This window comes from Callospermophilus lateralis, chromosome 1 (assembly GCF_048772815.1).
Source record: "Callospermophilus lateralis isolate mCalLat2 chromosome 1, mCalLat2.hap1, whole genome shotgun sequence".
NCBI lineage: Eukaryota > Metazoa > Chordata > Mammalia > Rodentia > Sciuridae > Callospermophilus > Callospermophilus lateralis.
In genome coordinates this window covers 147455510-147472532 of record NC_135305.1, presented here as the reverse complement: position 1 = coordinate 147472532, position 17023 = coordinate 147455510, and the positions used below count along the sequence as shown (strand labels likewise).

General features: G+C 52.4%; 1 protein-coding gene across 2 annotated transcripts; it reads right to left on the bottom strand.

The window, feature by feature from the left end:
* Positions 1-1179: 1179 nt before the first annotated feature.
* On the bottom strand, positions 1180-16966 carry Rab35 (RAB35, member RAS oncogene family). Of its 2 annotated transcripts, XM_077105263.1 has the most exons (6): positions 16757-16966; positions 11515-11565; positions 8667-8790; positions 4047-4171; positions 3846-3970; positions 1180-2780 (listed from the first exon to the last, which is right to left on the bottom strand). In XM_077105263.1, exons 1-6 carry the CDS (start codon positions 16806-16808, stop codon positions 2652-2654), a joined length of 606 nt encoding a protein of 201 aa, XP_076961378.1. In that variant the 5' UTR covers positions 16809-16966; the 3' UTR covers positions 1180-2651. The 2 variants fall into 2 exon arrangements, with proteins under 2 accessions (XP_076961378.1, XP_076961379.1); XM_077105264.1 differs by lacking the exon at positions 11515-11565.
* Between the last annotated feature and the right edge of the window lie 57 nt (positions 16967-17023).

The following is a 17023-nucleotide window of genomic DNA, read 5'->3' as shown; positions in this document are numbered from 1 at the left end:
TATGTGGAGGGGTCATTTGGTCCAAATGTGGCCTGCTCGTCAGAACCACCACTGGCTGCTGATGAAGAGTAGCAGTAGCTGGGCCCACACCTGGGAGGCCACCTCCTGCCCTCTGATACCGTCAATGGACTGAGCCTGGAAGGGGCTCCTTTTCTGGAAGGTGGCAGCATCCTGTCCTGGCCTGTGCCTCTTCCATTGGGCGTGGGCTCCCCGCCAGAACTCCAGTGTGCAGACTCCAGACAGCCCTGCCAGCACTGCTCCCCAGGCTGAGAACAGGGCCCTGGGGCTTGGCAGAAAACATCCAGAGAAATCATTCCAGGCAAAAGCTTCCACTGCGTCCTTCTGGCCTGTGGAGAATAAACACGGAGCCTCCCCTGGCACCTGCCCACGCATGCTCCCAGACAGTGCTTTCCTTCCAGACTGATGCTCGACCCTGGACCAATTGCTCATGGAGAAAATGGACTTGGCTTCTTAGTGTCCCAGGGCCTTGACACCTGTACAAGACTCAGGCTAAATATAAGAGCTGGACATAATAGGTGAGAAGAAGCCAGGCCCACTCAGAGCAGAGCAAAAAGACCCTGAAAGAAAATTTGGCAGCTTGAACCTTTATTTTTAGTGATTTTTTTTTAAAAAGCATAATTAGAAACTTTCAATACAGAAATAATCCTAGCAAACCATTTAAAAGTTGTTGTTTAACAGGAATTTCACATCAGGTCCACCAGGACGTCGGTCTAGCCCTGAGTCCCCCACCCCCACCCAACAACCCCCCCATTCATGCGTGTGACACTCAATGGGACAGACACTGTCGTCACCAAAATTAACCCACCACCTGCATCTGGGCGTCCAGGTGCCAGAAGCCACTGCGGCTTCAGTCCTGGGCTGGAAGCTCGCAGGATCACCCTTATTGCTTGAATTTGCAAGCACTCCATATGGCCTCACCTGAGTGCTCAGAGGCAAGTATGACCCCTGGGCCACAGGCTCCTGGTCAGCCAGGACAGTCCTGAGGGCAGAGACCCCACTTCTGTTCCCAGCTACCCCAGCCAGATGGGGCTGCCTGCAGCACCCTCCACAGCCCCTGCCTCCACCACCCATTGCCCCATGACCCCAGCCTGCAGCTCCAAAGCAAAGGCCTGCCACGGAACCCCGGCTTTTGGCGGTTTGGACAAGTGGAAAGACAGGTGAGAAGAAACCCCCATTTTTTATTGATTAAAAACCCATCCACAGTGTTAACACGGAAAATCTGCAGTGTGATCTGTGATGTGATTGTCCAATCAGGGCTTTACCTGGAAATCGCCTAGGAAAGGAAATCTAATAAAACACTTCATGATGCTGAAATCAATTCTTCCCAGGTTACGTGATCCTTTTAGGGGAAGGGGGAATGATGTGTCCCACAGAAGGGGAGAGCAATAATCAAATGCAGACACCCTGGCTTTTCACCAGGGGACTGGAGTAGATCAAAACTGGCTCCCCAGCCGGCCCCGCTACCATCCTTGCCGTCTGCTAAGCAATCCTACCGCCTTCATACTACAACAGTTACGTCAGTGATCCAAGGTCTCCTGGCCCAGTTCAGAGGTGTCCTTCCCATTACTCAGCAGCCCCTGGTGCCCACCCCCTACATCCAGAAGTGCCTGGTGCTGTATCATAGACTTCTGGCTCTTCCCAAGAAAGGGCTAGGAGCCCAGCCCCACAAGGATAGAAAGCCATTTGCTTTTTCTAAGAACACTGGACCCAAAGTGGGACAGCCACAACTTGTGCTGCTGTGCCAATCAAACCTCAGGGAAAGAAAATAATTGTGAGGAACTTGATTCATTTGATTTGGCTTCATATTCTTTATCTGTTAAAATAATGCTCCTATAGCCCCCTGAAAGCCCCATCTCTGCACAAACACACCCCTACCTTTCTGTCGGAACAGAAACATGTGGGTTCTAAGAAAACACAGCACCTCTGGGTTTGTGCCAGAGGCATCTAGAAGGCAGGAAAAGAAACCTGTCAGCCAGAGGCCAAGACTACCTGCCTCTGTGGAACCAAAGGTATGGGGCCAGCAGAGGGCAGGGCTGCCTAAGGCCAGGTTTCCCCAGCTCCCAGAGCAATTGTGGGGTCAGGAGAACAGCTGGCACAGACCCTGGAGATGGGTCAGAGCCTGCATGGCAGGGACAGAAGCCACCAACCTGCAGGAGAGTGAGCAACACAGAGCCCACTCCAGCCCAGGTCGGCCACAGACACAGCTTGAAGGAGACGCTGCCTCCGCGGGAAGCTGCTGGCGGTGGGGAGGGCTGGGAGGGCTGGGGAGGGTCTGTTGCAACAGGTGGCATTAAGGAGGCCAAGGCCAGAGCAGAACAAGGGTGTGCAGCTGGTTAAAGCAATATACACTATGTACAAATTGGTTAATCAGTCCGCTTGGCTGGCAGCGTCCTCACCAGGTCCAGGCGCCTCAGCAGGGAGGAGGGCACCAGTGGGAAGGGCGGGCTCGTCCAACACCTTCTTGGCACTCGAGAGGGAAGGGGAGGAAGTGCCGATGGCGCCTCCCAATAAAAAACGTGGAGAGAATTCTTTAAATAACGGCACGAAACTGAGACTGTCCCCCGAGGACCCCTGCAGGCCTCGGGCTCGGGAAGGGACCGCAGTGCAGTCTCTGCGTGGCCTGAGGGGCATTAGCAGCAGCGTTTCTTTCGTTTACTGTTCTTCGTGAGCTTCACGACATCATTTTGTTGCTGCTGCTGCTGTTTCGCCAGGTTGTCTTTCTTTGCTCGGAGAACGAGCTCTGTGATGCAGTTGAACATCTGCAAGGCGACACGGTAGGACTAGCCCAGACCTAGCGGGAGGCCCGGGCAGGCTGGCACCGCTGCCCCCCAGGCCCAGCTTTGTTTCTGCTTGTGAAGGGCTTGGCAGGTGTGTCCTCCAAACCCTTTCTAGGAAGAGGAGGTGGACTACTGAAAGGTCAACAGGGGACACTAAAGACCCACAAACTGTGAACAAGGGGAAGTCACTCTCAGGGGTTTTCCACTGACGGGAGAACCCCTTTCTTCTGGAGCTGGAATCTTCTGACAATACAGAGCTGCCCTGTCCTGTAAGCAGACAGGAGGGGACCCCAGTCTGCCCGCCCCATGCCACCTCAGTGTACGTGGGGCCCCGAGGTCCTGCCCGGAAACTTTCCCAGACCACCAACACCATTCCAGTGCTAAGATCCAGTGAAGCTCCATGTACCAATGCACAGTCCTCTCCACTCCGCCCAGAAAGGCGGGTAACAGCGACCTCAGTGGTGGGAGCAGAAGGCACGAAAAAGCCCAGCCAGCGTCTGCCAAGCATGTACTTCGTGCCAAGCACTCGACATGACTCGACTCACTCAATCTTTGCAAGGTAGGGCTCACGTTCCCCTCAAGCTACAGATGAACAAATGAAGTCCACAGAGGGTGGCTCTAGGATTGGGGTCTTGGCCTGACTCTGAGGAGTCTGTGTTCCCCGCCATGGTGTGGCCAGCCAGCCCGCTTGCTCTGGAAGCCACAGGAAAGGAACTAAGTCCCCAGGAAAGCCAGAGCAGAATGATTTGACAGTGGAGGGATGAGGGAAGGGCCAGGGGTGGGCAGATCTAAGTTTGAGCCTCTTATTAGGTGAGTGATGTTCTGGAACCTCAGTTTCGCCGATTAGAAATGCAGTTGTGGTACCTGTCTCAAAGGACTGCGGAGACACCAGCTAAGACCTTCTGAGGGCCCGCACCCAGCAAGCACCCGACAGACGTTAGTCACTATAATGTTTCCACTGCTCACTCAGAGGCCATGAGCAAGCTGGGGGAGGAGAGGGATGTGGGGGTCGAGCAGGGCCACCTCTCCCGCTCCCCAGGGACTCACCTCCTCCACGTTGACATTCTCTTTAGCGCTGGTCTCAAACAACTGGATCCCCATCTGCCCAGCAAACTTGTAGGCGTCTTCCGTCTCCACCACCTTCCGCTCGGGGTCATCATTCTTATTGCCCACTTCAAGGCAAGGCAGAGTCAGCCATCCCTGGAAGGCCACCTCCCACCACCCTCACCCCACCGTCCCCAGCCTCACCTAATATTCGGCACACATCATCACAGTTCTGGTTAATTTCATGAAGCCACCGCTTGACATTGACAAAGGACTCAGCACTGGTGACGTCGTAAACAACAATGACCCCATGAGTCCCTCGATAATACCTGTAAGGCCAAGGTGTATGTCAGGGCTTCAGCCCATCCCTATGACCGTCCCTATGACCCGATGACCTGCCTGCCCACAGCAGGACAGTGGCGGGGGAGAAGCAGTCATTCTGGCACTCGGCAGCTGGGCTGTGCACCTGGCCCCTTGGCCACCGTGCCCACGCCAGGCCTGCATCAGCAGCACAGGCTCCTCACACCTGTTCCCAGGGTACTAGCAGAGGAGGGGTGGCTGGCCCTGAGGTGGCAGACCAGGTCAAAAGAGTCGCCCAAGATGACTCAGTCTGCCACCAGCCGGAAACTTCTACAAAGTTCTCCTTTTATTTTTAGAATTCAGACAATTTTTGTATTTGACATCATGTTATCACTATCCCTGTTTAAACATTCAAAAAATTTTCCTTCCTCAAATCTGATTTAGTAAAATGCCAATCCAAGAAGCTGCACTATTCATGAGCCCTGGCATATCTGTGTCCCCTCCCTCAGGGGCAGGTGGCACTTCCCTTCTTGCCACTCTTGGCTTATCCATTCTAATGGCAGGGACAATGTGGGAGCTGCGTGGGCACCAGGGTGCCTAGAAGGGAGGCCAGCTACACCACCACCCAACATGCAGACCCAAGCTGGTCAGGCCTGGAAGAAAGAAGGGTGTCAACGTTCCTCTCCAGACACCTGGTAGGGACCTTCAGACCAAGCAGCCGCATTCACACCAACAGTCGAGGGGACGATGAAGACCGTGGAACAAGAGGACGGAGCTTCACACTTCCCCGAAACCCTGGCCTTAGAGGCCAGGAAGCACCCTGTCCCAGCACTATGTAACCCCCAACAGTGTCCCTCTGCACCTCTCCTCCCCAAAGCTGCACAGATTTTTCTGTCACTGGGGGCTTCTTACGACACCCAGGAGGCAAACCCTGAGGGGACAGGCTGCTTCCTCCCGACCTTCTAGCAGCCACCTGCCTGGCCCTGAGCACTTGCATGCTCCTGCAGCACACCTAGAAAGCAACTCCTTCCCAAGCCCTGGTTCTGAGGTGGCACAGGATGCATAGGCTGAGAAAGGGTGCAGCAGACAGGTGGTGGGTACAGCTTGTCACCTGCCTGCCCACCAGCTCTCTGAGAAGCCTTCACATTCATGGCCAGTCTGAGGACAAAGAGTAACCCTAGCTCCACCAGCCACAGCCTCCGTTTCCACAGCTATGAAATGGGGATACAGGCACTTAACACACCACCACAGGGCTGGGGGTAGGACAGAGTGAACACTGGGGTGCTCTTTATTATCTCCACGGCAATCTGGGGTCCCAGATAGAGGTGGCAGGAAACCAAGAGACAGCTTGCTGGGATAGCCTGGAGACTGCAAGCAAGAGGAGCCTCCATGCTTGGGGTCCTGTCTGTCTCCACCCCCCAGACATCCCAGGAGATCTCCCAGGATGCCTCATTCTGTCCAGGGTGCATTGCTCCTTAGCTTTGGGGGACCTTGACAATCCCATTGTCTCAGCTCTGGGCCCAAGAACCAGCCCTGGCCCTACTGCAGCCCGGTGCCAGCTCAGCACACCAACCAGCTTGGTGGATGCCTCCAGGGCGGGTGCGGGAGTGCCTGCCGGGAACCAAGAAGACAGGCCACTGTCCCCTGCCAGCAGAGGAAGTGCTAGCAGCCTCTGCAAACCTCCTTTGCCCAAGACAGCTAAGATGCCAAGAAATGCCTCCAGCCATGGCCCCAGCACAAAACCCTGCTGCTTCCTGGGAACCTTCACGTCCCTGGGGCCCAGGGAAGAGGCTCAATCTGAGTGGAGTTCTGGTCTCCGCAGGAGCTTGGGCTCAGGGCTCTGGTGCTTCTGGGCTCCCACACAGTGGGAATCGCTGCCCAGCAGGAATCACGTCCCAGCAGCAGACATTTGGCCCAGGCCAGGCAAGGGCTGAGCACTCTGCATCCACCCCCTTATTCATCTTTGCAAACAACATGGCCCAACAGGTGTCAGGACAGCCATCTCACCAGTGAGGACTCCAAGGCTGAATGGAATGTCCAGCCCGATATCCTGGTCCCCAGGTCTGACTCTTGGGCCAGCACCAGGGCTCCTCTTCCTCTTCACTTCCTCCCTCCATCCCACCCCTCCCCCAGCCACACCTCTCAGGGGCAGCAAACCTCAGCATCCGTCACAGGATGCAATTTTGGTTTCTCTTTCAATGCCCCAGGTCAAAAAAGGTCATGATTCTGCACCCTGACTCTCCCTCCCTACTCCTTCCTTCTTTGTCAACCGCCATCATAAGGCACAAGTCTCTGTGGCCCCTGGGTGGGCCCTGCATGCCTCCCACCTCCAGGGCTAAGGAACCCTAAATGAGGACAACCTTTATCATCCCCAGATACCAGGGACCAGCCAGCGCCCAAAGGCTGCCAGTATGCAGTCACCCACTTTCCCAAGCACCTTGGGAAAAACACACACTGCTCCAGGAGCTGGGCGACCCCTCCAAAATCTCCCCAAGAGAATGGAGGAGCCAGTCCCTCTTCCCACCCCACCCAGTGCCGAAAAGAAGTGAGTGTGTGGCAGGGGAGCAGCAGCAGGAGCCTCTGCTGCAGGAAGGGTTCAGACGCCCCAGGGCCCAGCTCCCAGCCCCCAGCATCTCCCAAGGGCACAGGTCTATTATCTCTGCTGCCCTGAAGCCCCCAACTGGTTTTAAACCCCAGAAGGGAGACACTGAAGGAGGAGCTGTGCCCAGTCTGTGGGGCCACAAGACCATGAACTAGGTAGAGGCCTGAGCTTTGGAATCAGATGGGCCTCAGTTCTGATCCTAAGAAACTGAGCTATGTCACTTTGCCCTCTCTGGGCATGTTTTCTTGTGCATAAAATGGAGATAATCACAGGGGGCTGGGGATATGGCTCATTGGTAGAGCGCGTGCCTGGCATGCACAAAGCCCTAGGTTCAATCCCCAGCACCACCAAAATAATAATAATAACAATAATAAGATAATCACAAACTTCTTCATTGGCATTAAGTGAAATAAAGTTGGTGATGACTTAACAACATTCCTGGTCCAGAGTAAGGACAAGTGAGGTAAGTGGCCAGACCTGGCAACCCTGATGCCCCATGTGGGGCTTGTACATGGGCCTATAGGCTCCAGGCGACCCAAAGTTTTCAACATCAATCCTGACATCTAGCCCTCCCCAAGTACTCACTACGCTGTAGGGAAACCGGCTGACAGCCCCCACTCAGGCAGCTGAATCACTGCGTCCTGCAGGACTGTGCCCAGGCAGCCCCAGGTTTGGGAACCCGCAGGGCTTCAGGCATTCAGGGCTATGACATTCATGCGCTCAGCAAAGGGCAAAGTGACTGCCCCTCCTGCCCAGCCAGTAGCCCTGCTCTGCCCACACTCCCAGCTGCCACTGCATGGGTGCTTCACCTTCACTTCCCCACCCTCAGAGGCTCCTGAAGAGCCTGGGATGGCACCGGCCTGGCTCCACCCTGCTTCCATGCTGAAGGGAAGACAGGGGTCTCTGGCCAGGGAACTTTCTCATAGCCTTCCATGCCCTCTCAGAGGAACTGCCCTGGGGTGAAGGCAGCCTCCCCACTGTAGAACCAGGGCTCTGCCATCACTGGGAGCAGACCACTTCTGTAAAATGAGGATAGCAGTAGCACCAAGCATAGAGAATTATGAGAGAATTAATGGAGGTGACCCACAAAAAGCTCAAAGCAGGGGATCTGGACACAGGTCCCAACATTCAAACAAATCCTAAAAATAAACCCCATGGGAAACTGAAACCCAGAGAGTTTAGGCAACTTGCCCAAGGACACACAGCAGAACAGAAATTTAAATTTCAAACTGTTCGCCTTCAAGTCCTGCGTTCCTGGAATCTGTCCCATCAACAGCCTAAGAACCAAGAGCCCCTGCACAGGACCTGGAGTCAGGCCTTGGCTCTCTCCTGTCTGTAGTTGAGAACCACAAAGGCACCGCAGTGACAAATGAGGGAGGGCAACACACTAGAGACCGACTTTCCAACCGAAGCTCTGCGGGGAGAAAGGGGCTCCCACATACCCACGTTCTTCCAGGCCTCCCAAGAGAGCCACCTCCGAGGGGTCAGCCTGAGTGAGGGGAGCCCGCACAGAATGGACACCTGCCAAGAGGAACTGCCACTGACTCAGTGTTCACTTGCACCCAGCACGTCACAAAGACCTGGTAAGGCAAACACCATGGCTATTGCCACTCTGAGGGTAAAGCTGAGTGTCCAAGGGGAGGGTACAGTCACTGTCCTGCCGGACACCAGAGCCAGGGTGCTCAGCCACTGCCTGCCCGCCCACCCCACAGCAGCCACAGCACTTCCCCACATCCTCTGACATCTTCAGGAAGGGGAAGGGCACGGCCAAGCCCCACCCACTGAGGTCATCAAAGAGCTCAGTTCCCTACAGCCTTGGGAGCCACCCAGTGATTTCTACGACCAGCACTCTACTCAACTTTGTGTAAAAATCCACAGTGTCTGAGGCAGGGGCTGCAGGTGGGAGTGGGGCGGGGACTCACGTGGAAGTGATGGTGCGGAAGCGCTCCTGCCCCGCCGTGTCCCAGATCTGCAGCTTCACTTTCTCCCCGTTGATCTCCACTGTCCGAATCTTGAAATCCACTCCGATAGTGGTGATGTAGCTGCCTGCACACACACCGACATCAGCCAGGCCCAGCAGAGACCCTTCGTCTCACACTGTCCCACCCACAGAGTGTCCCACCAAGTCCAGACCCCAGAGACCCAAGTAAGATATGGCCTGCCCTGAGGGACCCCACAATGGAAGTGAGACAAGATACAGTGAAAGAAACTGAGAAAGACAATTCACAGTGATAAATGCTACATAGGAAATAAAATCTAGGATGGTACTGAGGGAAGAAGGACAGACTCTGTTCGTTTGGCCAGGGGTGGGGACATGTCAGCTCTAACCTGAGAAAGGGCCAGACCTGTGATGCACTCTGGGTTTTTCTTTTCTATTCTATTTTTAAAAAGAAATTAAGGATCCACAAAATTAACTTCCTAAAGACAAACAAGACCCAACCCACAGTCTGAAAAGCACTGCTCCGGCCAGGAGAGACAGTAGCAAAACAGCAATGGTGCAGGTGAGGCCACGCCTGTGGTGGGAGGCAGGAGGGCCAAGGCCAGGTCTCTGGGCCTTTGTGCCATTTTCGAGAATCTGGACTCTCTTTGTGCGATGGGGAGGGGCATGAGCTGCATGTTAAGCAGCTTTCTTGGGGCATCTGTGTGAAAGATGGATTTGAGTAGAATGGCCAGTGAGTCGGTCCAGTCCAGGCTCACAAAGGTGACCACAAAGAACACAAGTTCTCCCTCCCTTTGGAGCACCCCATGTAACATGATGTAGGAAATGAGACACACAGATGACCGTGTGAAGCAAGATAAAGGTCAAAGCTCAACCAGAATGCACCTGGTGCTCCTCCGGTCTTGGACAACGCCAAGGTATGCGGAGTCCTCACACAGTTAGGCACTCAAAAAACACCTTGTAGTTGAATGAGTGAAAAAAAAATAAAATAAAAACCAAAGAAAGAATAAGCAGTATGAGCAGTAAGAGAAAGAAAGCTGGAAACAGATTATAAAGACCAGTGGTTCTCAACCAGGAATGACTTTTAAGTCTGGAGACACTGTTGGTTATTACAACGCAACTGGCCACTTGCTGGGTAGATCTAGCCCAGGGATGCTGCTTAAAATCCTTCAACACACAGGACAGCCCCTCAACACAGAGTTACAAGATGCAAAGTATGAAGAGTCCCCAAGTGGAGAAACTTGCTATAAACTCTGTTCAGGTGAGAGAGGGCCACCACGGCTACTAAACAGAGAAAAGAACCTGCCAGAGATGTGTGGATTCAGAGAGAGTAGCAGAGTGAATTCAGCAGCGTGAGACAACGGCAAGTGCTGTCATGATGCCTCCAGCTAAAGCCAACACTTTAAAGCCAAGCTACTGGTAGCACACTCAGAAAGAAGAGAGACTGCGAAAGAGTCACCCAAGAGCGGAAAGCGGATTTGATGGGAGTTAGAGGGACTTCATGGAGGAAGAGGAATGTTTTCCAGCATAGCTAGAGGTTGATCAGTAATTATCATCCTTGAACAGAAGATAATGACAACCACAAATAGCTGGAGCGTACTCAGTGATTACTTTGTTCCAAGTACTGTGATGTGCACTCTCTCAGGAGATCCCACAACAATCTATATCAGAGGGAGAACCACAATTTCTACTTCACAGATGAACTGAGGCTTAGTTGCTACATCAGGGTAACAGAGAGAAGCCAGTTTTTTCCAATACCCCAACACCAGCGGAGCAGAATAGCCATTTCAGGGAGAGGAAAGGGGCAAAATTCCACTTCTCCACCAAGAGAGAGGCATTAGCCATGTAATAACTTCCTAAGTGTAGCTTGCCCTCAAACACAGCAGAGCAATTCCCTGTAAGATAATCACACTTCAGTTCTTATTCAGGCAGGCCAACCCAACCTGAAGCCCCTGTATCATGATGTATTTAACAAACAAAAACATGCTCAACCTTACCAGTGATCAGGGAAATACTAATTCAAACTTTACATCACTTTCTATCAGTTTAACAAAAATGAAGCCCTGATCAAGTTGACAAGGGATACTTTCAAACCCTTCAGTGGGACTATAAATTATCTCAGCTTCTTTGAAAGGCAAGTTGGCATTATCTACGAAAATTGTAAATGTACATACCTTATGACCCAGTAACCCCACTGCTATGGAAACTGCATGTACAAGAACAAATATACACTGTATCCCAAGTAGTGTAGCATCAATTAAAACAGAAGCAACCAGAAACCACACACATAACAAGAGCACTGGTAATGAACTGTGGTACATCCACGCACAGTGCAGCGAACTTGAGAGCACTAAAAGGAACCAGGGAGGTCTACACATAGCAACGTGGAAGCACTTTTGGTAGACTGAGACGGAATGGAATCCAAAAGCAGCTGAAAGGTACACCCCCATAAACATAGGCTCCTGGGGCAACAGAGGGGCAAGTGCAGGGACAACTGGTATTCTTCACATTAGTAAGTCCTTCCTATTGGAAATTTTATTTTAATTTAAGCATGACTGTCTTCTAAATCTTTTTAACTTTAAATTAAAAAAAAAAATTGAACACAAGATGATGCTGGACAGGGAAACGATGGGTGGTAAAGGAGATTTTCAACAAGATGGATTAAGGAGGAACTCAGAGGCCTCTGACCTAAGCCTCCAGCCCTCTTCTTCCTTCCTCTGAAAAGCAGAATGAGAAAGTTCCCCACATTAGGCAGAAGCCAGTGTGTTCTGGTGCCAGGGAAGGGGGTTTCAAAATCCAAATGTCCCACCAGCACCCAGGGGAAGACTCACCTGAGAAAGTGTTGTCTGCGAATCGTAACAGTAAGCTGCTCTTGCCCACACCTGCAGGAGAGAGCGCCACGATCAGCAGGCTGCTGCGTTCCTCCCTCCAGCCCCATCCTTCCTCAGGGAGTTGCTGCCTGAGTCCCCACAAGGTGCTTGGTGGTGCCAGCTGTCTGCTCAAGGCTGCTTCCTATCTCCCCAACCAGCCATACACCACGCACATCTCTTCACTCAATCCCTGACCTTCTCCTTCATCCTCGTGTAAGACAAGCTGCTCCTAAATCCCTTGGGGGAGATGACAGAGGGTCTCACTTCTCAGCACTGCTGAGAGCTGTCCTGGCAGTCCAGAGGGAGATAAGAGATGACAGACAGACACAGAAGGAGAAAGGTCAACCAAATGTGACTGGTCCCCCTGGTGCATCCAGAACATGGTCTCTAGAAAACCACCCACCACATATGGAGCTTGAGTTTTCAAGGAGCTTGAAACAAGGAATTTTAGAACTGAAAAGAACCCTTGAGATCATCAGGGCTATGCTGCAGGTGGGGAAACCAAGACCCACAGCTAAAAGCATCAGCCACCTTCCCCTGACTGAATCACCACTAGCTAGGTGGGTGGCGTGGCGGACACTGCAGGATCCTATCAGGCCACCGGCACACAAGTGCTCAGGCCATGGCACAAACTGTGGAAGCTCCTGGCTGCTTATTCCATAGACAGAACTCTCAGAAGCCTAGCTCCCCTTGATCTCGATACACGGTGGCTACAACCTGTTAAGTGCACCTATCCTGTGACCTCCTGCCCTCCCGCAACCCATTACCCTTAAGTCCAATCAAACTCAGAAGAAAAGAATTAACATGCACTGACTCTGTCTGCATGGTGGACACTTTGTTGCTCCCAAAATCCCAACTACATCCCCTCAGATGAGGAAGCTGCAGCTCTCAGAAGCCAAGCAGCTGACCTAAGGCGCCACCACAGGAAGCAGCAAAGCAGAGATCCTAACTCCAGGGCTCTGCAGTGCCTCCTGATACCTCCTGCTGGGGAAGCCTTCTAGTACCTGTCTCAGGAAGCAGAATTAAGTGATCCCAGTGGGCTCCTACATCTTACTCTTGCTCGACTTTTAATGGAAATGCCATCAAAGCTATGAGATATTAACCTAGGACCTCATAAACACCCTACAACTACATGCAAATTTTGAGTACATATGCCTATTTGTGGGAGAAGCCCAAGGCTTTAATCTGATTCTCAAAGAGGGCAGGGCCTCCACCCCCACTCCCTATTACCCAAAGCTGTAAACCACTGCTGCACACTAGCATTTGTGTTTCTCTTAACCTAACCCCTGACATCCTCCTGGGCCAGTCTTCTCTAAGGATCTCTCTGGGGACTTTAAGTGAGTTATCCAGGGTTGTCCAGAAGAACTTGTTTCTCTGAGCACAACCAGGTCTGCCTTCTCAAAGACAGGCTGGGGTGAGGCTCCCTGAGACAGGTGTGTGCCCATAGCACCTGCTGCTCAGCCCCAGGCCTGCAGTGCTCTCGCTCAACACCACTTCCTCATTGCTCAGCCATGAGGCTTCCTGCTAAGCCCAAGGAGAGCCCAAGTTCTGGGCTGGGTCCTCACCGGCTCTCTGCCTGACACTAACACCCCATTGGCGCTGCTGTCTCCTTCGCTTTCTCCTAGAGCCTTCTGGGACCAGCTTACTCAGCTAAATGCTTGTGTCTGAGCCACTAGGTCGTGAGTTCCTCTAGTACACAGACCTGGCCTCATCCGCCCTGTGAATTCAGTGTGTAAGCTGGGCCCAGCACTAAATAGGCACCAACAAAACACTGCTTCATGAATTATGACTGGAAAAATGCCAATCTCATTGACAGCTATGCTACCTAATGCTATGACTGCAGAATTAACAGGAGCCAAAGCAGCAGTGTTCAAACTTTTGGGCAGCAGAATCCTCTTTAAAATTAAAATTTATCCAAATCCACATATCTGCAAAAAGACAGCGGGTGGTACTCTCTGCAGTGTCACAGTAGCATCCCCTACATTTACCCCCCAAGGTCCTCTACAGAGCAGCTGAAAACCATTAGGCTGCAGAAAGGCCACAAGAGTCACCACATGGTCTGCTGCTTTGGACCTGACATCAGATCCCACACTGCTCTCCCTCTAAAAGGAACAGAAACCCACTGAGATGACCCCTCCCAAATATCCCAGGAGGAGGCTTCCTTGAGAAAACACACCCCTACCTATAGCACTGGCCTTGGGAAGAAGCAGAGGGTACCAACCTACTTTTGCCATGGCCTAAAGTTCCCTATGGCCACCTCCAGCAAGAAACCTCCAAATCCCAACATCTCCTACCCTGCAGAAGAATAGGCCCCAACAGCATTCAATGCCTCTTGGCAGCTGGGTGACACAACACTCAACTGTCACAGCACTTGCCTGAATTCTGCCTCTGGTCCTTCTCATGCCAGCCACACAAAAATCTTCACCTTGGCCCTGGTCCTCCCCTGGGCTTCTGACCCCTCGCTCCTCTTTGCTTCAATTCCAACCTGTTGCAGACCCTTAGACCTTCAAGTGAAGCGGTCTCAATTTTAGTCGTCTTAGCAACAGCCTCACTGTACAGCCTCAGACAAGTCAAATCACATCTCTGAGCCTCAGTTTACTCATCTGTAAAGTGAAGGGCTTTAACTAGGTCTCTGAAAGTCACTCCAGGTTCTAAGAATGAGGATGACTGACCCAGTGGATGCAGATGAAATGTGGTTACAAATCTGAGCCAATGTTACAAAAAATAAAGAGGAAGTGTAGAATCACAGGCATAAAAGAAGAGATGCAAAAACTGAGGGAATACATTCCAGAAGCATGTGCAATGTGGCAGAGTGGGAAGAAGAACTCTAGATTTATAAAGAAAGAAACTAATATTCATTGAGGACCTACAGTTTGCCAGCCTGACACCAGATGCTCTCACCCATATTAGAAGGATGTGCATTAATTCCCAGCTTTGCCTCTGATAAGCTGTGTGATTTTGGGCAAGCCAGTCACCTCCTCTGAGCCTTAGTTTCCTTATTTGACAAGCTGCACGGGCGATGGGTGAGAATCAGATGAGAAAGTATCTGTGAAATCATTTGATACGCCCCTAAGGAAGCACACACACAAGGAGGCCACTGTGGGGTAGTGAGGATGTCAGGTTCCCCACTCAGCTGCAAAGCTTAGTTTGAACTCCCAAGGCTACCATCTCCCAGTCTCCTAAGTGTTCAACTTGGAGTATCAACTCACTGTCAGGAGAAATCAAACAGCAAAGCATCTAGCTCCTCTCCACAAGCCAGGCCTACATGCTCAGACTGAAATAGGAGCCAGACCACATAAATCTTGACCCCATGAGTCTTCTCCCATACCTGACTTCTGAGCGCAAAATCAATACCCCAGGCAAAGTGCACTGTTGGGAAAGAAGGCCAAAATCATCCCCTGGGTTTTTTGGGGTAGAAAAGCCAGCAAGCTGCATCTTCTTGCTAACTTTAGGCCTTTCATTTTTGGAGTCAACACACAAGCTGAAGATGACTTGCAGGGGGTAAAGACCTTTGACCATGATGGGCTAACTTTAATTGCAAAAGGAGAGATATCACCTTGGGGCCAGCTGCTCAGAACCAAGGCCAAAGCAGAAAGTAAATCCTATAAAGGTATAAGCCTCAGGACCCTGAGGAGTGCCAAAGGCCATGTCAAAGTACAAGGCATCACAGCTTATCTAGTTATTTCATTCAAACCATAACCAATCAGTCCTCCACCTTTCTAACTCCATCCCCAACCACAGTGACTCCTCCATCTTATTGGTTGGTTAGCCCCCAACTCTTCCCCTTACATCTCCCCTCCATCAGCAACCACAGAAACCCCAGCCATCTTCCACCAGATCTAAGCCACCAACCACATTCCCAATCCCGCTTCATAAGTGAGACCAAAAAACAATCCATTTCTACCATCCATCTATAACACTGCATCTAATACCTGCACACTCTGAATCTTAAAAGGGATTTGGTTCCCTCTCTCCTTAGCAATCCATGGGCTCTACCACCAATCTGGCCTCTGCCTCTAATCATCACATGACCAGCTTCCCCACACTCAACTCAGGTCTGGTCTGTAAACTTAGCTGCTCCCAAGCCTCCTTCCTGGACATCATATAATCGCAGCACCTCAGCTATACTCCCATAAACCTTCTGGGGCCTGCCTTGGCCAACCCATAAACCTGCTCACCTGTCGCACTCCCAACACCTCTAAAACCCTTCACTCTTGCCAAAACTTAATCTACCTTTTGTGCAAACACTCAATGTTCATTCATTCAACAACTATTACTGGCTGCCAGGCACTGTTCTAGGAACTAGAAATGGAGCAGCCATCTGAGCTAGGAAGACTCAAGGAGTGTGCATGTGGTCCACATTTGTAATATTGGCTAAGCCACCCCTAATTTTCCTCTGGTTCATAGTAGGGTGGGGTGACAGCAAAGACCACTGCTGTTAGTCAAGCACTGTACTGAACACTACATATGCAGGATCTCACTGAACACTCACATCAGCCTTCTGAGGTGGATTTACTACTATTCCATTTTACAGATGAGGAAACTGAACAATGCAGACATTCAATAATAATTCAGCAGAACCATGCTGAAGCCTTCACGTGCCTTACCTCATTTAAACCTCACAGCAATCCCATGAGACACGTCTGGGAATATCCCCATTTTACAGAGGAGTGAGTCTTACAAAAGATTCGGATGATGATAACAATAGCTAACACTGAATTAGAACTTATTTTACGCCACAACGGGCGCTAAGCACTTTGCCCACTTTATCTCACTGAATACTCACTCACACCACCCAGCGAGGCAAGTCCCCACTTCTCAGATGCAGGAACTGAGGCTCAGAAAGGTGAAGCAACTTGCCCAAGGTCACAGAGTGAAGAAGCTGGTAATCCCAGGACTCGAACCCAGGTCTCTCCAACTCCAGAAAATACGCGACTTGACCAAGGTCACACGTGAGGCAGGAACAGGCGCGGGGAGTGAACCCCGCGCGCTCGGCCCCTCCGATAGGCAGCCCGGCGCCCCGACTCTGCTCCGCGCGGCCCGGAGCCCCTCGGCGCGCCCCTGGGGCCCGCGGCCACCGGCCAGCCCCGCCCGCCCGCCCCGCGCGGGCCGGCACCTCCCCGCCCGCCTGCCCGCCCGCCTGAGGCCCCCGCGGGCCGCGCCCGGCAAGGCCCGCGCCGCCTCCGGCCGCTGCGGCCCTCACCGCTGTCGCCGATGATGAGCAGCTTGAAGAGGTGGTCGTAGTCCCGGGCCATGGCGGGCGGGGGCGGTGCGCGCGGGCGGGGTCGGTACTGGCCTCGCGATCCGCAGCTCCCTCCGGGCTGCTCCGGCAGCAGCGGATCCACTTCCCGAACAAACAGCCGGAACTGACAGAAACACCTCCCTTCGCTCCCCCTCCTCCTCCTCCTCCTCTTCAGCAGCCGCCGCCGGTGCCACCGCCTCCCTTCTTCCCGCCCCGCCCCGCCACTGC

Bases quoted from the DNA above. Each gene is read 5' to 3' on its own strand.
- Rab35 (XM_077105263.1), bottom strand. From the start codon at position 16,808: ATGGCCCGGGACTACGACCACCTCTTCAAGCTGCTCATCATCGGCGAC. The intron at 11,566-16,756 runs GTGAGGGCCGCA...TCTCTCCTGCAG, and splicing joins GCTCATCATCGGCGACAGCG to GTGTGGGCAAGAGCAGCTTA. The intron at 3,971-4,046 runs GTGAGGCTGGGG...CTTGCCTTGAAG, and splicing joins TGATGTGTGCCGAATATTAG to TGGGCAATAAGAATGATGAC.